The following is a 23,961-nucleotide window of genomic DNA, read 5'->3' as shown; positions in this document are numbered from 1 at the left end:
TTTGTACATATTTTAGTTCCCATAATCTGTTGCTTCTTGAAAGTGATACTGCGATAAGAATAAGAGAATTTAATATAAAAATAGAGCGCATTCAATTTTGATTAAAGTTTCATGGGCCTGCGGCTCTACTCCTCTTTGACTCGGCTGGCTAAACTCGGTGGTTTGCCGAAGCTTGCACTCTAGACTATGCCGCAAGGTTGCTGGTCGGCCTTAGATGATTTCAACTCGGCAGGGCTGGGATGGACTTGGCTTTGCTAATAGGCTGTTTTAGTCTGATTGCCAACAGTTTTTCTTTGGTGAGGTGTTCTCGTTGGTTGAGAGATGCTAGACTATTCGGTAGAGGGCGAACCTCCATAACCAGATATGTAGCTCACCTCTTAACAAAGAAAGCTAGAGGGATGATTTTGATGTCTTTTGACATGAGTATTTCTCGTTCCCTGATAAGAGCTTCTTAGGTGCTCGTGGGATGACTAATGGCATCGCGGAGTTGACTCTTTCATCAGGTTGGGGCTTGAACCATCTCAACATCTTTCGTCTTACGGGGTTTAGTTCGGATGACTGCGTCTGATCAGCTTTGACTTTGGCTTTGGTTTGGTCTACTACGTCTGGTTGGCTAAACAAACCTTCTGGTCTTCTACTGATGGGACCTTCTTAGTTGTATTTTTATATCTCTTTGAGATTCATGTTAGTATATTTCCGATATACAATATATATGAAAAATTTACATACATATTACTTAATTTTTATGTGTTTATATATGTGACACCAAAACTTCAATTTCTTATCTGTATGAAATTGTATATTTTGCTATTTTAACTTTAAAGTTAAAATGATAATATTTGGGCAAGAGACAAAGTTTAGGGGTTAGATTTGTAAATACATGAGAATTGGGGTATGCAACTATGTATGTAAATGCTCCTTCGTGATCCATTTAGAATGTAAACCCTGGCATTGATCGGACGCATATATCACTTTTCAAAACTCTTGGAGAACTCTGCTTCACTGTGGACGCGACGATGGAAACGATACTCTCGCAGCTCTTCGTACTCCCGTTCTCAGTCCTCCTGGTCGCATCTCTGTCCCATGCGAACCATGAGGAGCAAGCAAGGAAGACCATGGAGGAGTTCTCTGGTTATCCAGCCAATTCACCTCATCCCCAATACTCTATGTCCCCATCTTTGCTGTCAGTTGACATCCATGGCTTGCAGAGGCAGGTAGGAAGAGAAAGGGGAATTGTTAAGCTTTCTTCAATCCGCTACGTTAATCGTTTGGCGATTTCTTCGGGGTTATCGTTATGTTTTCAGGGTTTTGTTACTGGATTACGTTGATTCGATGTTAATAATGCAGATTGAAGTGTTCAATTAAATAATTTGTTTCTGCTTCCTCTTTGATGTATTTAGGGTTCCATATCCCGATTATATTGATATTTTTTCTGCTTTAATAATGCAGATTGATGAGTTATCGTCCTTCTCCGATGCTCCAGCTCCTGCCGTGACTCGCATTCTGTACAGTCAGAAGGATATATTAGCTCGGAGGTAGTTACAAAGATGAACCATGCATCGAATTATTGTTTCAGGCAGTGAACTCTGATTAGTTGGTTTAGTTGTTCATGTATTCAAAGTTAATTGTTTTCGTGGTGAATAGGTTTTGATTAAATGATGGAGACCTTGGGGTTAGATTATTATAGGAAATTGTCTATTTTTAATTAGTTAATTAATTTATACAATTTGCCCTTATCAGAGCTTGAACATGTTATCTTATACATATGACAAGGATGAACTTATTTGGGTTATAAAAATAGCAACATTAGTTTTCAAACTAAACACTAATGATTACATTGACTTACATGATGATTCTTCATCGTTATAATTAGCCGATAGTAAAGGACAATTGCCTTTGATTGTTGTTGGTGATTCTTGCATGTTTAGTCTATGCTTATTTAGTCATAATATTTAGTTAACATTGAACCGAACTAGATGAAAAAGGATATGGATTTTACCCGGATATTATAACTACAATTACTTGTAGGATCATGGCAATGCAATCAAAATCATTTCTATTGAGATGGAATTTTCAAAAAAGTATAAATCAACTATTCTTCAGTATTCTATAAATGGATACTTTTTACCTCAGGGGATCTAGAACAAACCATGAACTATATACCTTTTTGAGTAGGTATCTGACCCACATAAACTCTTGTAAACATCCCAATTGTTTCTTGTCGGTTCGGCTTAATTTTCTTCTTCCTTGTCCTATATTTTCCACCATCCATTCCTTCAAAGTATCTATTTTTTATTTCTCTTATTCTTTTTTGTCTCAATCTTGATGCAATTCAACCATTAAGAAATCCAACATTTTGATCTTATGAGTTTATTCTAGTTCTAATGTTATTTAGTGTGACGAGTATGGACTTATAATCCTTATGTGAAGGGACTCATTGATAATGATGATAATAATGAAGGATAAGTTTTGGCAATATTCTACAATGGACCATATGTGGTTGATGAGGAAGCACTATGTTTAGATGCTATAGAACTTATCACGTGGCTACAATTTTTAGGCTTACTGTTGGAGGTAAACTATATTTCTAACGCAGCGCAAGTGCCTCCTTTGGCTCATCCTCATTTCATGAGTATCAACTTTGGACTTCTGTGGAGCTTGAATGGCTCCTTTGATGATTGTCGCTATTTCAGCATTTCTCTACTCGAAGAGCTTGGAGGGATTACCTGCTTCACATAGGGGCTGGGTTTTGCCATCTTCAATTTTAGACCTTGTGCGAAGTGCATCCCTTTAAATAAAACAGGCCTTACTTGGAAAGTATCTTAGGCAACACCAACCTTCTTGTCCATTTTTCTAGGTTAGAGGCCTCTATGTCCTTTCACAATGCTTCTATGCTACTCTCTGTTCGGTACTCTTGAATGCCCTGAAGGATGCTGCTTTATAGTGTTTCATCTAGTTATGCCTGGTAACATCGACTCCTTAGTTGAATTTTATCATCAAATGGTTGCCCAATTTCATGCTTTGAACCCCATAAATGAGGTCATTAAACTTTCTCCATTTAAAGCAGGGTGAGAACTTATCCTTCAACACATTGCTTCCATTTTGTATGCTTTCTATTGTATTCTTTTACATTCTTAAATAGTTCATAAAAGTTTAATTGTATGCAAGTTAAGAAAACTATTTTCTAAAATTATTTTCTTATACAGCTTACAAAATGATGGACTTTAGCCTTCCCACAAACTTTTTGTGTGATGTAATTTAAATTTTAATCAACTATATACAAGTGAAGATTAGTAGATTATATTATATTTATATGTGATTCATAGTGGTATTTAATTTAGTGTAAAAAACATGATTTAAATTGACATAAGATGAATGGGTATACCACTGAATTTGGACAAGGGTAGCTTCCATATAGTATATATATATATATATAAGAGAGGATTTATGAGCAAAATTCCATTTTATCTATTCCTACAAGAGTCATCATTATCCCCTCTTTGGTTCCACCAACCAAATGAAATCAATGGAACTTTTTTTTTTAATTTCAACTCGTCCAACACTTTTGGTAACAAATAAAATATGATTTTAACATATAGGCATCAATTGGTAACACACCACTATGCAATATATCACTATATAATAGAAGGCAAAAAAAACCCGACAAAATCTTCATTTAAAGATTCAATAAAGATATACTGGAGATCCATCACATCCAATCGACAATTATGCATGTTAGTTTGACGTAGGTGTGATTGGAAGGTTTTAAACATTCTCTTGCCAAAAATGTTTGGATTCTTTAGCCAAAATTTGATACTCGTTGGATTTTGGATATTGCCAACAAGTATCAAATTTTTACTAGATGGCCGCTAAATACTTGATTCAAAGAGACGAGCCTTACGGGATGATTACTCTAGAGAAGCTTCACGAAGTCAATCATCTTTTCCGCCTTCTTACCCTCTGCTCAAGGATAAGTCCATCTTTGCATAAAAAAGAACTCCAAGCACACCCTCCTTTGACAAACCTTAAAGAACCATAGTAGTGCTTATTAAGAATAAAGCTTTTTTAAGAAGAAACCCTCTATTGGAGCTACATTCAAGAGGCAAGCGAAGGATGAGATAAAGCCCAATAATTTGAGTATCATCAACCATGGACATGATAATTATTAATGTTATTTATTGAAGAACTTGCATAAGGATTATTATGAACATGTAAATTGAAGGAGTATCTAATTTTCATTCAGTATAAGAACCTTTTTTGGCATCCCCTATCGACACTAGTTTTGCTTCTAGATCCATTCTCCTGGCATCTCTCAAGACTACCCTTTAAGGATTGCAGCATCACTTTTATTGTTTAAGGCCCTTAAGGATGAAATATTTGTTAGATTGACCTCATTTTTGGGAGGTTTGAGTTAATATAGGTCTTCTTATTCAAGTACTTACTCCATCGTTCTAATATATTTTTCTTGGTTATAGTGATGCAATTATGGTGGAGGTTTTATTATAATTGTTAGGATGCAGCTTTCTTGGTTGGGATGGAAGGTTTGGCTAACACCTTGCAGGTATTCTATAAAATACAAGTGACTAAGGTTGAAAAGGAACCTATGTATGGCTTTGCTGGTTCTAGCTGTGAAGCTATTGTTTTTATTGCATTCTCACAAAATACGGGGCAACGAATTAGCAATGTACACTTGAATGATATATACTCTCATGAACCTGAAACCAATAACTTATATTACCATAGTTGATTGATTATTATTGAATTCCTATTTAGATGCAGTGCAAAATACCACTTAGTGGTTTAGTGTTGAGTAAGACCTCAACTATTTACATTTCACACCAATCTATAATAGTTTAGTAGAAACTATTTGAAGGTAATTTAATCTATAAATGACTAGTTCCTAAAAATAAGTGACTAGAAGTTGATGAAGGAATTGGAAGGTTCATTTCATTTAGGGGAGAAGACTTGGATGGTCAAGACCAAGAGCTGCATGGAAGGTGATTTTGTGGTGATGCTACTTGAACTCACAAACGATTGAGACATCTTCATGCTAGGAATTAATGCCATTATTGACTGCCATCACCTGAATATTCATGAAGAGATCAAGATGATCAAGCAACAAAAGCGTAGTGTAGCCACCCAACTAGTAGAACCCATTCAAGAAATGGTTTAGAGTCTATTTCAAGTGGTTCATTTTGAAGGCGGTTTAGAGGCTATTTCAAGTGGTTCATTTTGAAGGTTTAGTGTCCCAAATGGATCTCCAATGTTATCATACTATAGAAGAGTATTTACAAGTGGGGATGAGCATTGGCTTCACTAGCATCTACTAAATTAGCCCAAATGATGGTTACTCTTTTCTATACATTGACACACTAGTTGGCTTTATTGCTTTATATCATGTCGTGGACTTCGTAGATGGCTTTGTGGGATGCCTTTTAATCCGAATGACAGTTGATGTAGTCATTTTGGCTAGCAGGGGTAATTATCAATGGGATAATCTGTTGCATTTACTTGACAATTATAACTTTGTACTATATGGTAGTTGGTAATGTAATGGCAATAATTTTTGATGAGTTGAGCAACTTAACGAGTGTGAGAAAAAGATAGTTTGCTATCCCTTATAAGTGCTTATAAATATACATCACCTATCCAGCGTGCAATGGAATTTTTTGGGAGGTCAAAATTGCTTTATTAAGCTTTGAGCTAAATACCTATCGACATTCAACCTCTTAGCACACTTAACCTCATTTACTTTGCCTTGTTATAAACTGTTGTTCTATGTCTATCCACTCTTAATTTGTTATATCTTAGATTATAGGTTATGATAAAATTTGAGAGACTTCGTTAAGTTTTCATTCTGATATAGGTATAGTTTTTATATAATCCAAGTAGAGTTCTAATCGGAAATACATTAAAATCAGGGAATAATTGTTATGAAGTACACTGATTTGTAAGTAGACAGAATAATTGCAGTATTCCACAGATTGATTAGTAGGATGTAGTAATTCCATTGATCAGAAAGATGGCAAAGAAAGAGGAAGGAAAGTGGGCATAAGTGGGTCTTAAATTGTTGGAAATTATGCAGGCATTCTGTACTACCCTCAATTGCATAAATATGTGTCATCCATTTCAAACTTGCCTGATAATTTTTAAATATTTCCTAGAATTATCCTTTGGTGATGATATCGGCATGTTATTCACTTGTTGCATATGATTTTTATTTGTTATAAAATGCTTTTTTGTCTTTTTTATTTCTTGTAAATGGTATAATTTTCTTTTTTATTTAAGAAATTGAGAACCAATTCCTTTTTTTCTTTTTTTTTTTTTTTTTTTTTTTTTTTTTTTTGATTTATTTTTTCATTCAGCTCATATGTTGAATTTATTTTTGGTAACTCTTCAGTTGATTTAGATTGCTTGGTTAGAGAACTTGAGACCATAGGTACATGGGTATATTATTCTTGTCCATGGAGAAGGAAACTGTTGGTTTGTTCACAGGAATTAATAGCGAAGAATTGAGGTAATGCAACGATGAAGTTTGTATCAATGGGATCAATTTGTGGCAATTCTATGATGGAGGTTATAGTTATAGAAAATAGTAAACAGAAAAGAAGCGCTGAAATGGAGGTTGCAAACTTGTAGTAAGGCAGCAAGAAAGGCTGTAATTTTATGGTAATGCAACAATGAAGGTGCAAGATTGTGGTAATGAGGTGATGAAGGATACAATAATGAAAATAAAATGAAATAAAAGCCTAAAACACTGATAGCATGACAAGAATTGGAGAGAATTGGTTGAATATTTTATTAGAATACTGGTTTAGTTTTTATACAATTTTAGCAGGTTTTCTAATAGAAAATTTATAAAATCAAGAAATAATTATTAGTTTACAATAATCTATAGATTAAAGAGTAGATTTGATAATAACTATAAAATAATTGTTGAGTACGAAGTATGGATTCCATAGATCAATGAGGTGGCTGCGAAAGAGGTAGCAATGAGGGTGGAAGTTTTTGTTAGTATGAGTTCATGCTGGTGGAAATTATGCTCCCCAATAATTTTACAAATGTGACTTTTAAGCCAATTCTATTTGAACAATATTCACTCGCTTAAGAGATATTCTTGAAATAAGTACAATTTCTTGCCGCCGTATGGATTTGCATTCTTTGTTGATGTTGCAAATTTTCTAATTTTGGAGATTGGTTTTTAAAGCAGTCAACTGGCAAGTTTTATCATCCAACTAAATTTTTCTAGCCAACGTAAGCCAGGATTAACATGCGGGCAAAATAAACTTGTTTTTTATGGATTCTTGCATCAGTTTTATTTCTCCGTGTTTGGCCATTCTCTTATTCTTTTCTTGCCTCCTAATTGCACTAAATTTGATGCTTTTCCTTATCCATGAATTTGAAAGGCCACCAACTTGGTAGATGAATCTACAAGTCTTTCTAAAAGCCCCTATTTCTCCTCTAAAGCTTCCTGAGTTTGACGTATTCATCTCTAAGAAAGCATTGTTTAAGACAATAATTTTTTATGGAATTTCTATTATACATAGAAATAAACGAAGGGTATCTCCATTTAAACATTTCTCTTGATCTGCGTAACTTTGTGTGACATCATTTTATATTAAAAAAATGATGTTGATGGCGGGCATAAAAATGGCACACTTGCAATAAGAAGCACTAATTAATATATGAGGCATTTGTTGGGAACAAAAAATTGGTTCTTGAAAGCCAATTTTGCTTTTATGATGATAAATTAAGCTATGAAGACAAGCATGTCTTTTACGGAATGATTTATGCTAATAAAGAGCAACCTATTCTTTTAATTTATTTTTGCTTACACCAGAAATTTAGGAGTTTGCACAAGTTGGAAAAATGATTGCCTTAAAGATTTTATACTACCATTTGTTAATTTTAGGCGTACTTTTGGTTATTTTTACGTGGAATTATTAAATAAATCACATTTATTTTTTGTTCACGTAATTCCACCGCTCATGCTAATGGCATGCTTGCTGCCTTTTTATTTTTTTGCAGTGTACTTATAGTTCTTTTCTTACTATCCCAAAACTTTTATCTTGTACTTCATATCCAGGCATGTCAAAAGCCTTATGGAACAAGCTGGATTGTTAGTTCGTGAGGATATGGTTGGCAATATATTTGGCCGATGGTGAGTTTGGAATAATTGTTTTTGTGCGGTCAATAATATAGGTGTTATTACAAGTTAAATAATTTTTACACCAAATTATTTGTCTTCAATAGATGTTGCTTGCTGTCTTCTACAATGAGCCACACCTTTTCTTATTGTTGGAAGATTTTAGTTTTATCCTTCTTGGAAAGAAGCGCTTTGCATTTCAAGATGGTGCCAAGTTTTTTTATTAATGGAGGCCCAATACATTAATGCTGCCACTTATTGGTGCCATCATGGTCTGTATATTAGTGAATAGTTAGGAACAGTCACTTGCCAATTGGTAAATGGAAGATTTGTATGGCTAATCTACATGAGTTCCAAACTATCATTTTGATTTAAAATGCGTATTAACATAATTACTGCCAGCCATTATAAATATGATACAGCATTGATAGTTTTGGATTATATCCACCTGAAAATTGACGTTATTTTTTTTTTTCTGTAGTCTTTTCTTTCTGTAAAACATAGTTTATGGTTCCTACTTGATGCTTTAATCTATGTTTTCACTTTTGTTCTTCAATTTCAGATCGTGGAATGTCTACTTAGAAGTCTTAATCTAGTAGGCCATGGCACCCAGAAACTCTCTGGAGGGGTTTGATTTTTACAGCGATGTTAACTTTACAAAGCTTGTTCATAGTCCGGCTTGTAGAGATATAAATGTGTGTCACTAACAAAATTGAGTGCGTCAGAAGGAAACTTTTATCGTTATTGTTCTCCCTGAAAGCCTTTCCTTTCGTTAGCACGTATTTGCAAACTGTAACTCATTTTTTCTATCTATTGTTTTGACACAAGGCATTTATGTTTTCGATGAATGTGTGCATGCATACCTAAGGAGGTTTGTGGTATTGTTTCTTACTGCAATCTAATTTATATAAAACGCACACACATTTTATTCTGAAGATGTTCATTTTATTTTTTGTGGGATATGTAATTTGCTTAAGGATAGTAAATCTAGTCAAGCATTACTAGTTCAGAAAACTTTTTGTTTCATATTATTTTTGCAGGGAGGGTACCGAGGCTGTACTTTCAGCAGTCGCTACTGGTTCTCATATTGATGCAATTCCTTATTCAGGAAAATATGATGGTGTCATTGGTGTATTGGGTGCAATAGAAGCAATTAATGTACTAAAAAGGTTCGCAGTTTGCTAGTCCCAATTCATAATTGAATTTGTGATGCTTTTAGTTCACCTTAATATTGATTAATGGGCAACTGTTTCTTATAACTAAAACAATCAAAAATTAGTTTCTGCAAATTTGTTTTCTTTAGTTTGAAAGTCTATTTTATAGAACACTTTGTATTGGAAAGTGCCAATCCACATTAGGAACTTATTTCCTTTGTTAAGAATATATTTCACTAATTGTGTATTTTTATTAGATATTTTCTTTTTCAGTTTTTTTTTTCTTTATTTTGGAGGGATTTCTACTTGGTTTCCTTTCATTATTATATATATGCAGCAATGTGTAATGCATGAGGGTTAACGAGAAATAAAATTCTTTTAGGAATTTCAATATGGTATTAAAGCCACCAACCCAATTCGTTCCTATTCAGGGCCGCAACCCTATTTTCTAGCTGCTGCTCATCTCTACCTCTCTCTGACTCATCGAGGTAAAAGCCGAGGCATTCTTTGTATCTCGACTCGTCTTTGCGTATCCAATGTCTCTATTTATCGTTTGGAACCAACCTCCCTTATCTGCGACGTACAAAATGAAAACATCTATCGTTTCGATCCTAGAATCGAGTAATTGTACTGAGGGGCAGGAAGTACGCCATTGTTGGTATCTTTTGTTCAACCAATTCAAATAAATCTGACAGGATCACAATATCCCTTCGTTCATCTCCTCACGTGCACACGAGATTGTTATAACTTTGTCAATTCGTTCTCACATTGCTTCCAATGATGCTATCTTCGACATATCCAATAACACCGATTTTTCTCTCCGTTTGGGACGCTCGTCCTCTCTGTTTGAACAAATCGCTGAACTATGATTCGGCTCATGCGATCAAATTATATAGATCATTTAAACTGTTTGATTTTCACAGATAATTTCTTCTAAAGATTGTTTCTTCCTTTTGATCGCTAAATCAATGATCGATCAGCTTGTGATCGGTTTGACTTTCCTTGTCATCCTCTCGTGTCACCGACTTACCAATTCTCTCTCAGTTCCCGTTCGCTCGTCCAATTAAGCAACCAAACTAAGGGACCTCCTTCCTCCCGTTCCTGTTCGCTCGTGAGTAGTCGAACTAGGATCCTTCTATTGTTTCCTTTTGAGCAGCAGAGTTTCTCTATTTGAGCTTCACAATCTTATCATGGTCAAACATAGCATGACCTCACAATCATCTTCATCAGAACTCACATTTTGTTCCTTGTTCGCTTCTTCAATCCCTATCATATTTTTTAACAATTTTTCAGAATTCATTCCGTTTACTAGGAAGTAAATTGCGTCACCGCCAAAAATTTTTAGTAATAGTTAGACAACATTAAGATGACTAGGAAAGTCAAATCGCCTTCCCTACAATGATTGACAAAGGATCTTCTCCTCTACTAAATTTTATTTCAATTATTGTAGGGAAGGCGATTGACAATATTAAGATGCATGGTACTATGATGGTTTATACTTGCTCAAAGAAAATAAATTCGTCAATAAGCAATATCACTCGTCAAGTTGTATTTTTGAGTCCAGCTCAAATTTTGTTGAAATTGGAAGTCAAGTCATGTCGAGTCATTATCGTCTTGGTCATCCAAATTTTGCTTGCATGAAAAAGATGTTCTAGTATTTATTTATCACTAAAAAATCTAATCTTTATCAATGTGAAACTTGTCAAATTGTATAACATATCGACCATGTTTATTCGAAATTACAATACAATCCTTTACTTCATTTTTTTGTTATTCACAGTGATATCCAAGACACTTACAAGTAAACAATATATATGAGGCACAATGGTTTGTATCATTCATATATGACCACACAAGAACAACATAAATATTCTTTATGAAAGAAAAGCCTGAAACAACCACCATGTTTCAATTTATTTATTACATGATTTTTATTCAATTCCAAAGCAAAATTCAAATTCTTAAAATTGATAATGCTAAGGAATACTTTTATTCCATTGTTAGTTCTTATCTTTTCAAGCATGGTATTATCCATATAAGTTATTTGTGTGGATACTCCTGAACAAAATGAGGTCGCGGAAAGGAAAATTAAACTTACTTAAGGTGACTTGTGCCATTATTTTATTTAATCATGTGCCTACATATATATATATATATATATATATATATATAGAGAGAGAGAGAGAGAGAGAGAGAGAGAGAGAGAGAGATGCATTCTGAAAGCAACATCATACCTCATTAATAGGATGCCCAATTGAGTCCTAAAATTTTAAATTCCCTGCAATGTTCTCATGAAATCCTGTGCGGATATCCACTGTGTCTTCTAACTCATTGAAATTTTTTTGTTGTTCTTTCATTGTTCACATTGATCAACAACACCATACTAAATTTGATTTGAAATCTCTCAGTTACTCATTCAATAAAAAATGGTACAAACGCTGCTCTCCAATCACTAGAAAATATACAACCCTATAGGTGTCACATTCATTAAAAGCAATATTATTTCCCAAATCTAAAATTCAAGGGGAGAACACAAAGGAATATCATATTTGAGATTTTATCCAAGATACTCCAACCAATTCTTATTTCTAAATCAAATTATGTCTCTCAACTAGCTCCACTTGTCACTACTCAACCTCTACTAGCTTCACTTCAAGAACCAAACTCTGCCACTGAAACAGTCCCAATTGTCTCCAGTTCACCTCAACATGACACCAACGATCATGAATTTTGTCTACACCAGAAGAATCGTTGAACATGTAGAAGACACTATGCAGACTCAGGACTGTCAAGATCTAGAACCAAATCTTTCTGATAATAACAGTGATATGGATTCCTCAACTCATGACTCGTTTGCACCGATGGTTGATGACTTCAATAAACCAATTGCACACAAAAGAGATATCCGAGGTGCATTGGTCATCCAATTAAAAGATATGTAACCATGGAAAGTTGTTGTCTTCTACAACCTTTTATAACAAACCTTGATAGCATGCATGTTCCAAACTCTATCCAAGTGGCTCTAAAGGTTCCAACATGTCGGGCTATGAAAACGAATAATACATGGACACTTATAGAATTACCACATGGAACAAATCCTATAGGGTGCAAATAGATATTCACAGTCAAATACAAAGGAGATAGAAGTGTAGAGAGATTCAAAATCAGACTTGTTACCATGGGATTCAGGTTGTCATACAGATTTAACCATCAGGAAACATCTGCAACTATTGTCAAACTTAATACGATTCGAGATTTATCTCTTTTGCAGTAAAACAAGATTGACTTTTATTCCGGCTTGATGTCAAAAATGTCTTCTTGAATGGTGACCTTCATCAGGAAATTATAATTGACTCACAAAAATTTGAAATTGCAACAATTAAAAACACAGACCCAAGCTAGGGCTAGATCCAGAGGGTTGGTGGTGGTGATCGACGAAGATTTGGGCCTTCTAAGAGGTTGCAAAGGGTTGATAGAGATTGTGATAGTGGGGCGACAACAAAAGAGGAATGCAGTGGGCTGTGACGGCGATATAGGATGGTTGTCAATCTGCACAGCGGTAGCACAACAAGGCAACGAAATTGCAGGGCGCGACAGTGATGCAAGATGGCTGAAAAGGTTGGAAGAAGGTGTCAGGATGGCTAAAAGGGGTTTAAAGGGTTGCGACAATGAGGTAGGAAGCTGAGAGGAGGAGGTTGTTGGGATGTTTGGGACAACAATGACAATAATAAGGAGGGCTAGAAACGCAGAAAGGAAACGAGCGGGCTGTCCTTGGGATGATGACAACAAGAAGAAGGTTGGCGGAAAGGGACAACAATGTGGAGGGGAGGGGAAGCGAAAGATAACTGCAGGAAAGTAGTAAAGTGTCTGGTGGCTGCAGCAAATATGATTATAGTGGCAGCAGAAGGAGGGTTGCAGAGGAGTGGGTAGGTCGAGGATTATCACCACCTCATACAAGAAACAACCGGAGCACCACTCGTTGTCAGTTAGAACCTAGAAAGGAAAACCTGGACATCAATGACTGTCCTGACAAAAAACATGAAAAAGCTAATCTCAGACACGAAAAAAACCTACTTATTGACCCAAGGTAACTAAGAAGCGACCCCCATTAAGTGGGCGGCAACCTTAAGTAGTCAGCTGGACTAGTTAGTTAATAGTTTGCTTGGATCGAAAGGTCCAGGCTGCAAAGGCGAGATCCCGTGACCCTCCTGCTTCAAGAACGGGGCCACTCCTGTATCAGTTTCCCAGGATTGGGGGAACTTCAACCTCATTGGTCGAAGCTTCTGAACACGTTGAAGGCTATAGAGTTGTTGTAACCTCCCAATATGGAATGTTCTTCAATTGCATCAATATGAGCACATGGATCTCATTGTTGGTTGCACTGGCTCTCAATACACCCGAGGAGCTTTCCATACTTACGAGCAAACATCCAAATAGGCTAACCTTTTGGGGGTATATTGTGGAGCTGAACATGGATTTCAATCTAAGTTTATTATGCTTACTCTTCCAAAAGGAAACCAAGGTTGGTTCAACCCGATCAGAAGTGAGGGCAGCTTAAAGCTCCCCCGACAGTGGTGGCCATGCCTTATGTCTGAAATCGGCTCATCTATCTCGCTAGCTTCAATCATCACCAAACCTGATCCTGACGTTTCTCTGCTAGCGAGGACATCTATGCTCTCCTACTCTACATAAGATAGAAGATTTTGTGCTTAACATATTTAGTAAAGGAGCAGGTGTTCTTGAACCCGTCATGTTGAGACTGTTTATCAAGCTACGATAAACTCTCCAACAATAGGTGGGAGGCATCTATGGGCACCATGTCGCACCAAACCCGATCTTTCAGCTAACTCCCAATCAAAAACTCAATGAGGTAGTTCCTGCCAATGTTGACTCTGCTCTTTTTGCTCGACCACGTTAGGAAATACGATTGAGAGGGTTTTTGAGTCGTGAGACTCAAGTTGTCCACCATATGTGTAGATGTCACATTTTTGGTACTCTTTCCTTCGATGATAAGACTGCATATCTTTCCTTTCACAGTGCAACAAGTGTAAAATATGTTGTGGTGAAACCACTATTTCTCCCTCGTAGTCTTAGTCTGAATCCGTCAAACCACTAGAATCTCCCCCTCTTCTAGTGGAAGCTAGTACTTCTCACCCATTCTTATACTGCCTATTCATCTCACTTCCTCCACAACACCCTGTTTGGTGAAGGATGCAACTTGGCTCGTCAGGCATCTGAAGGCGATGCGCCTAAATCCATAACATCTGAAATCATCTCTGGCTGGGACTGTAGTGGGCATGCTACTCCTCTCAAGCTTCTTTTCACTTCGAGTGGCTATATCTTTCTCCTGACTAGTTTTCTCCTGCTGATGTCTACAATTATGGGTGGCTATCTGAAGGGCTATGAGTGTCTGCTCTGCTTTTGCTGTCTTTCCACTTTCAGTGCCAAGGTCTATACATCACCCAAAGACCAGTAATGTTGTAGTTGTACCACATTACCGATGACAAACTTCAAACCTCCCAACTACTGGACTATCGTGTGCCTCTCTGGCTCCATCAGATCATATTTTAACTTAAGATGCATGATTTTTGATATTTACTCTTTTATTGATAGGTCCCTCTGCTGTAGATAGTGAAGCCTCAAGAAAAGATAATGAAAGTATTATAGGAATTGGTACTGCCGCCGCAACTCTCTCTTTATCTACTCCCAGGTAGTAATCTTGTTCTATTCATCTCTATTTCTCTCCCTTTTCAGGTTCTCCAAGCACAATGGGGAGCTCTTCTTTAGCTTTATAGTAACTAGTTTCACTTTCGAGTCATCTGACACCTCCTTGTATTCAAAGACTCTCTCGACAATCTGCATCCATTCTTTGAATCATCCAGATTTATTTTCCTCTTGAGATTTAGTAGGTTCACTTTCACTTCTGAGTCTTTGTATTCTTCAACGAACACTTCATCTCAGTACTCTCGAAGAGACACTTCATTTATGTATCCTCTAATAGACGCTTCATCCTTCAACCTCCCTTGATACTGTATTCCAAAGCATCATGGTCTGTTTTATTTTCAGTTGCAATCATCCCTATGGAAGGGATTCAATTATTCCTCCCTCACTCCTTTTTGGATTTCGCTACCATGCTTGCCAATGCCCTCTCCATGGTTTCTTTCCTTGATGTCATTAGACCGTTGTAACTCTCGGCTGAGCTGTCGCTGTAACTCTTCCATGGTAAAATTTTGATCAAGTTCTGGCAATTGCCTTCGCGAAGACATGATTAGGGTTTGGGGTGGGTAGGTTGAAGGAGGTGTGTAGGGGTGATGTAGTGTTGGATGGAAAAAAAAGGTGAAGGTAGGGTTGGGGAGTGGTGGATGCTAGGAACCCTAGGATAGAATTATGACTATACTAGCTACCACATAATACCAGAGTTAACCCAAACAACAACCGGGAAATCAATATTATTGCTGAATTAAAATAGGAAATTACAACCGACTCACACAAAGTTCAAACTGCAAACAAATCCAAGCTAGGGCTAGTTGGATTTTGGTGGGGTGGGGGTGGGGTTGATCGACAAAGATTTGGGCCTTCTAAGAGGTGGCAAATGATGGTTATAGAGTGGGATAGTGCGGCGACAACAAAAGGGGAATGCCATGGCTGTGGCAGTGTTGTAGGATGGTTGGATAGCGATAGCGCAACAAGGCAGCGGAGTTGCAAGGCTGCGACAATGATGCATGATAGGTGAAAAGGCTAGAGGAAGGTGCTGGGATGGCTGAACTGTGGTAGACAACACAAAGAGGGGTTTATGTTGCTGCGATAACGTGGTAGGAGAATGATAGGAGGGGAGGAGGGTGTTGGGATGACAACAATAAAGAGGGTTGGAATCACAGAAAGTTAGCAAGCAGACTGTCCACGGGTTGACGATTATGAGGAGATGGGTTGGCAAGAAGGCAACGTAGATTTAGATGGGAGGAGAGGTGGTGTAAAACTACAATAAAACAGTAATGTGGTTGTTTTTTGGTGGCTTGCAACAAATATGCGGTTGCGGCGACGAAGGCGAAGGAAGAGTTCCAGAGGAGTGGGAAGGCCTAGAATAATCACCATCTCGGATGAGATGCAACTGGAGAATCATTTGCTGTTAGATACATCCCCAGAATGAAAACTTTGGATGCCGACGACTGTTCTGACGAAAAAGACGAAAAAATTGATCTCAAACACACAAACAAAATACTTATAAACCTAGGGTAAATAAGAAGTGCCCTCCATCAAGTGGGCGACAACCCTAAGTAGTCAGCTAAACCGGTTGGTCCCTAGTTTGCTTGGACTGAAAGGTCATGAACCATAAGGGCACGATCCCGCGTTAGGAGCAGGAACACACATGCAACAAGCAGTCTACATGACTATACTTTCAGACTTGGAAAGTAGGTCGAACAACAGGTTGGTTTGCTTGCTAAGTCCTTAGTCGGCTTGAATCAATCTTCTTGTACTTGGTTTGACTGGTTTGCTAAAACTGTGATTATGAACAAATTTCATCAGTGTCAAGCTGATCATACACTGTTTATTAAATCCAAATATATAATTAAAATTGCTATTCTTATAGTATATGTAGATGATATTATCTTGACAGGTGTTGATTCAAAGAAAGTTATCTACGAAAAAGATGCTTGCATCATAATTTGAGATCAAGGGCCTCAGGAATCTTTGATATTTTTTCATATAAAGGTGACTCAGTATAAGTAGGGAATTGTCATAGTCTAAAGGAAGTACATCCTAGGCATATTAAGTGAAATCAGTATGCTTCGATATAAACGTATTGACACACTCATGAATTCTAACAAAAGACTAAACAATCCAGTTGATGAAGGAAGATGTCAACAACTTGTGAGAAAACTACTGTACTTATCACACACAATTTCTGATATTGCATACTAAGTCACTGTAGTGAGCCAACACATGAATAATCTAAATGAGAATCATTTGGAAGCGATGAACATAATTCTGAGATACTTGAAAATGACCCCTAGATATGGTTTACTTTTCAAAAGATATAAAAACCATGAGATTGAGATATACATAGGTGCTAGTTAGGCAGGAGAGGCAACTGATTGACAATCAAATATTGGATATTGCTCATACGACCGTGGCAATCTTATCACGTGGAGAAGTAACTCTCAGAGTAGTGCATAATATGAATACTGTGTTCTTGTACTAAGAATTTGTGTGATAATGTCGATTCAAAGGATATTAAGAGAACTTATGGTTGAGATGAAAGACACAATTAAAATGTTTAGTGATTGCCAAACATCTATTAATATAGTTAAAATATTATGCTTCATGTCAAAACAAAATACATAGAGATTGATCGACACTTTGTCTCAGAAAAGGTTAACAGTGGAATTGTTTAGCTTAACTATGTTCCTACATGACTTTCATCACCAGCTTTCCATGAAGCTGTACATTCCTTTTTGAAATGACATTTTTTCCCGCTGTTACAACATTCATCTCTGCCATTTTTTCTTCCTCACATAGAATATGTTTATGCCTGTATTCCTGTTTAGATTACTTTTTCTGTTCTCAACATTTAATGTAGAACTTGAAGTTTTATAGCTCGTTGCCTTTTTGTGAACTTTTCATTTAGCACCAACCCCACAATATTATTGATGCTCAACTTCATATTAACTGAAGAGTTGTTCACCGCCGTGACCGGTCCATCTCAGCTATAAGGCAGTGGCCATAGAATTAGCAGTTCCCTGATCCCGTCATCGAACTTGATTCCCACAAAATACAATTGGTTTGTCATAACATTGAAATTATTCAAATGTTCATCCGTTGAACTCTCTTCTACCATCTTCATGTTGAATAATCTATTCATAAAAAAAAACCTTTCTCGAAGCAAAAGGTTTCTCAAACATTATTTTCTGTGCTGGCATGAGATCCATCATATTTTTATCATTCACTGTTGAAAGTAACATACAAAAAAAGTCAAAGATGAATCAAACCTAGGGCTCTTCGATCAAGCACTTTCCATTCCTCTAGAGCCATCGATTCAAACTTCTTGGTGATTCCTTCTAGTGACAGATACAATTTCTTTGATACAACAAATCTTTCACTTGTATTTTCCAAAACGTAAAGTTTGAACCATTTAACTTCTCCACCTTATACTTTGCTTTGAACATTACTCTCACTAGAATCAGAAGTCTTTATAAAATCCCACTCTGATACCACTTATTAGGATGAAAACTTGTGATTTGATCGCTTTAAAACAAAAAATCTCACCACAAAAAAATTCACTAATTCGAGACAATAAAGTGAACAGAAGCACATAAGAAAATAAAAAAAAAAAATGCAAATTTAACGTGAGAAAACCTAAAACTAAGAAAAAAATCACGGAGTCACACCACACTAAAAATTTCACTATGAAAGGAGAATAATACAGAATTACAACACCCAGATCCACTCTTTACTACAATAAAACTTATAACAATTCATGCTCCTTCCTCTCTTTATCTCACAAGAGAAAACACTCGTTGAAATCAACGCTCTCGATACAGACGCCGCTCTACATCTGGTACACCCGTAAAAAAACACTGCAAGAGTATGATCTTTTGTGAAGTGAGGGCTTAAATCCCAAACTGCATACAAATCGCTCCTGGTGTCGTAGTGCTGGTGCTCCTTTACACTCGTTCAGGTTGAAGTCACGGATTTGGGCGCTGCCTCACCCCTCCTGGGAGCTTAGATTTTTTATGTTCTGTAAAACGACCGAAATTGCATCCCTGTCGTGCTTTGCACTGGGCCTTAGAAGGGGAAACCTGTATACATGGATGCCAGCAACAACCCTGATAGACAAAACGAAATAGGTCCTAAAACATGAAGAAACAACATATATAATATTAGGGTAACTAAGGAGTGACCTTCATAGGGTGTGTGGCAACCTCAAGTTGAAAGGAGGGCTGACGGGCCTCTGAATCTTCCTGACTGAGAGGTTCAGACCTCGTCTGGCACAATCTCGCGGGAAACAAACTTTGCTGTGTTAATGGTGCTGTCATGCGGGAAACAAACACTCCCGCGTCAGTCTCCCGACGCTGGGAGAGATTTAATCTCATCCATCAAAGTTTTTGTCTCCTCATAGTATGATGTCAGACCAACCACGTTGAAGATAACTAAAAGACATAATATCCTTGTAAGTTAATCTTGTAGGCGTTGTCATTCCAAAATACATCATGGTAGAATAAGTATCAATCTTTTTCTGGCACAATTAGAGTTGAAGGTGCATATCGTCATAGATTTTTATAAACTTTTGAGCCTCTAGATTTGTAATTTGCTTCTTCCACCCCTCTTACTCGTCTGAGTGTATCTGATAAACAAGTATATAAGATGTATTCAACTCCGGAATGATATCTCGGCCAACCTGGGCCACACTGAAGCATAACCACTCAGGAAAAGTTCTCTTCTCCGTTTTCTCTGAAAGGATTTGGATCCCATTGAAAAGTTTTCTTTCCTGCTAAGCTCTTAAGGCAACTTCCAACAGTGCGAGCCATCCCTTATGTCTGATCATTTGCCATTGAGTATACTGTTGAGCGAAAATTGATACCCAAATGACTCCCAATGGGCTTTCAAAAGTGTCACGAAGGAGTATCATCTCAGACATACCGGACCTTCCTTAATAGGGGAAACTTAGGAAATAACCTATTATTTGAAAAGTCTAAATTTCTCTTATTTGATATCGGCTCAAAAACTCATGGACATTTGATGTCAGTCCTATTGATGCTTCTCTCAACGTCTGCAAAACGGTAGCTCAAGGCATCACAATCTCACACTCTGAATGTGTGCTCATTACCTCTGACTCACTACCTTCTAGAATAACTACTGCTAACTTAGCTGAAATCTTTCTCCTTGTTTCAATAGTAATCGCTGACATCTCTTCGTCGTCGGCTAGAAGTTGAGAATCCTCTCAAGAATTTTCATCTTCTCCTGGTTCACTGTTTATATCTTCATATGCTCCCTGTTTCGTGAAAGAGATCATTCTCATGGTTGTGCAATTTGATTCAATATACCCAAATTCATGACACTTGAAACACTTATTGGCTGGGATGGATTTGAGAATGCGGATCGGTTCCACCTGTTCTCGACTTTGACCTAGTGCCTCTGGTTGGGATCACTTGGATGTTCCCCTAAGTGTACTATTCTTGTAAGATTCTAGAATTGTACTTTGCCTATAAAATGTGGTGATCGTCCGATAATGTTGTATTTCTATTTTTGAAGTTAGGGTCTGCATATCCTATCCGTAATGAACTAATAGATACTGGCGCCGCATCTCTCATTTCATCTGGGACCAAGTATTGATTTTATATTTTCCCTCATGCTGGCGTAAATGTTTCAAATTTTGCCATCAAAAGAATGCACTTTTCTTTAACTTGATGGTGGCTAGTTTCATCATTTGTTAGATGGAACGTGCTGATACTCAAAGAAAAGTCCCACCATATGTACTCGTATTGATCCAATTGAACATCAAAATTTGGCAAATCCACTGTTATCTCAAAATTCTGGTTTCTCAGATATTTCAGGTCAAATCTTCAGGGCATAGGTTCTTCATCTCTTAAATCCGCATGGTGAAAGAGATTTACTCAAATCCTTCGATCTAGCAAGTCACTCTTGTAGCTACGGGTGACTCTTCCGGATTACTTTCTCTCGGAGGTGGCAAATCTCTGTTGCTTTTATAGGATTTCCTGCCATACATCCTTCATAAAATGTTCCCGAACATCTCTTTACGAATTTCTCATAAACGATATTGTGGCATTTCCCCTTGACCAGGTTTCGTCTATTGTGTTCTTGGTGGCATGGTTAAGATTTGAGTAGGTGGAAGATGGTGTATAGGGATGATGTAGGTTAAGAGAGAAACTTTTTGAGTGGCCGGTTTGAAAAATCAGCAGTGGGAAGGATTTTTGTGTGGTGGTGTGGTTACGTATTGGTGAATGCTAGAAACTCTAGGATGAGACTGGGTTATATTAGTTTTGATACCAAATGATAGTAAAGTTAATCCAAATCACGATTGGGAAAATAATATGCAGTTGTAATCAAACACACTTGAAAGAGAAATTACAACAAACAAGATATAAGCACACACTCGGGCTCAATCCATGGTTGGTGGGGATTGGCTAGGTGGTCAAAGAGTGATAGTAGGAGGCTGAAATGGGGTGTGGGTTGCTGGGTCAGCAAAATGAGGGGCTGGAATTGCTTTGGCAGCGTAGCAAAAGGAGTGAAATGGCAGCGGCGGTGATGTGGAGGGCTGGGACAGCGAGGGTCAGTGAAGTAGAGGGCTGGGACAGCTAGGGTCAGTGAAGTGGAAGTGTTGTGGACTGCGGGACGGTAAAGGGAGTGCTGTCAGGGGACTGCAAGAGTGAGGGTTAGGGCTGAATGAGCTGGCTGCTGTTCCAGGCGGCTGCAACAAGTACGGAGGGATGTATAGTGGCCAAAACAGCGAGGCGAGGGAAGGAACCATGATGGCTTCAAAGTTGGAGGGTTGGGACTGCAAAGGAATTGAATTGAGGGAGGGGAAGGCAGTGACGGCGGTTGGAAAGGTTGCATAGGAGTTGGGAAAGGATAAATACTCCTTCGAGAACTAGCTACAACCGGAGCAACACTCAATCCTTTAAAAGAAGATCACTACTTACGATGAGTTATTGTTGGGGTATCTTCTCGCCTTCGGATACAGCCCTAGAAGAAGAAACCTTGGATGTTGGTGGGGCTGATAGAAAACTTGAAAAACTGCCCTAAACACGAGGAAAAAACATATATAATACTAGGGTAACTAAGGAGTGACCTCCATATGGTGGGCGGAAACCCCAAGCAATCAAGAGGGCTAGTTGGCCCTTGAAACGCCTAGACTGAGCTCTCTGGACTGCGTCTGGCGCAGTCTTGCAGGAAACAGAAGCTCCCATGTCAGTGGCGCGGTCACTCAGGAAATATGCGCTCCTGCATCAGGTGGCTAAATCAAGCTCTAAGGCATAATGCAGAGTCTTGACACTTTCTTCATTTGAAATGATGTGGTTTAAGACCGTCCTGGGATTATTTGATTTGTCCGTTGCACAACTTATGCTTTTAAACTTGGAAATCGTGTTGCCATCTATATTTCCTGTAATCCCATTTTAACGAGAAAACAGAACATATTTCGGGTTGATTGTGTTTTCATTCAAGATGCGGTACTGCCAAAGAAAATTATTACTGTTTTGAGGTTAGTATAGCTGAGTCGCTGACAGATATATCTTCCAGAGATTTTAATGTAATTCAGCTTTACTGTTTATATGAAAAAGTGGAGCTAATTGATGCATATGCTTTAGCTTGTGGAAGATATCAGCGTATGAAGTATCGCTTGAGCAAACTGTTTAATGCTGTATATATAGTTCGTGGAGTATGTTCATTTGTTGTACAACGGCACATTGTGATTATTTTTTTATTATAAGTGGAGGAGTTCTTTCTTGAATCAGACTTTAGACACTCTTTTCTCTTGAACAAAATGCAAGGGGGTTAGCAGTGAGCTCATGTTTCTTGTTAAAGCATACCATGTGACATGTCTTATTCAATCGGGCTAATATACTGGAGATGGAAGTGTTTATTAGGAGATTTCGTGAAAATCTTAATTTTCCTGTGAAATATAATTATTGTATTGGGCAATATTGCGGCTTTTCTGGCTACTTTCTAAATTTTAAATACAATAGATGCACTTAAAGTCCAAATTACATTTTCAAGTCTAAAAGAGATGAAAAGAAAAGGTACTGGCATGCATGATTTACTAAATCTTGTTGAATTTACTATGCTATTGCCCAGTATTTCTAGCTCTTTTTTTTGACGCATTTTATTATAATTCTATACCTAGCCTGAGTTTTTGTAGTGTAATATTTACTTAGATTGACTTTGACAGGTCTGGATTTCAGCCTAAGAGATCGTTGGAAGTAATTATGTTCACGTCTGAGGAGCCTACACGTTTTGGAATAAGCTGCCTGGGAAGGTTTGACGTTTCTCATTTTAGTGATAATTATTGATTGTAATTGTGCAATTTTTAGAATTTAATCGAACAATTCAGAACTAATTAATTTCTTGATTTTTTATTAACGTTTACTGCACTTTCTTTAGTAGCTTAATATGTTTTGTTAATTTTTTCCATAAGGCGCAGATGTAGCATCTATTTGATAAATTTTCAGTGGTGCTTTGCATGTGCAGCCGATTATTGGCAGGAAATGCAGAGCTAGCTAATGCTCTTAAGCAAGTTGTTGATGGGCAAAATATTTCTTTTCTTGAAGCTGCACGATCTGCTGGGTATGCAATACATCAGGAAGATCTGTCTAACGTTTTCCTGAAGAAAGATAACTATTTTTCTTTTGTAGAATTGCACATAGAGCAAGGACCGATTCTTGAAGAGGAAGGTTGCAATTCTTGTCAATCAGATTGATATATTGGTTTCCTTATACATCTACTATTTCTTCTATTTTTTATTCACTAATCATTCTATTTAGGCATTCCAATTGGCATTGTCACTGCAATTGCTGCTCCTGCAAGTATGGCTCTTGATTTTGAAGGGAATGGTGGTCATGCTGGAGCTGTTCTTATGCCAGCTAGGTTGGTAATTGGATATACTATTAGTTCTTGTTAAACTTATGGATCATCTTTTGGCCCAGT

At 37.3% G+C, this 23,961-nt stretch overlaps 1 protein-coding gene across 1 annotated transcript in view; it reads left to right on the top strand.

Annotated features, from left to right (window-relative positions):
* The first annotated feature begins 922 nt into the window (after positions 1-922).
* LOC110023307 (probable ureidoglycolate hydrolase) overlaps positions 923-23,961 on the top strand; it is a 46,773-nt gene continuing 23,734 nt past the window's right edge. The window contains exons 1-7 of the mRNA XM_020722633.1: positions 923-1,214; positions 1,450-1,535; positions 8,087-8,161; positions 9,187-9,315; positions 23,207-23,293; positions 23,506-23,708; positions 23,799-23,901. Of these exons, the coding sequence (XP_020578292.1) occupies positions 1,017-1,214; positions 1,450-1,535; positions 8,087-8,161; positions 9,187-9,315; positions 23,207-23,293; positions 23,506-23,708; positions 23,799-23,901 (881 nt within the window). The 5' untranslated portion in view covers positions 923-1,016. The remainder of the gene's footprint in view (positions 1,215-1,449; positions 1,536-8,086; positions 8,162-9,186; positions 9,316-23,206; positions 23,294-23,505; positions 23,709-23,798; positions 23,902-23,961) is intronic.

Source organism: Phalaenopsis equestris, unplaced genomic scaffold (genome assembly GCF_001263595.1).
Source record: "Phalaenopsis equestris unplaced genomic scaffold, ASM126359v1 Scaffold000224, whole genome shotgun sequence".
Lineage (NCBI taxonomy): Eukaryota > Viridiplantae > Streptophyta > Magnoliopsida > Asparagales > Orchidaceae > Phalaenopsis > Phalaenopsis equestris.
The sequence above is the reverse complement of the archived record's forward strand: the minus strand, read 5'-3'. Positions and strand labels throughout refer to the sequence as shown.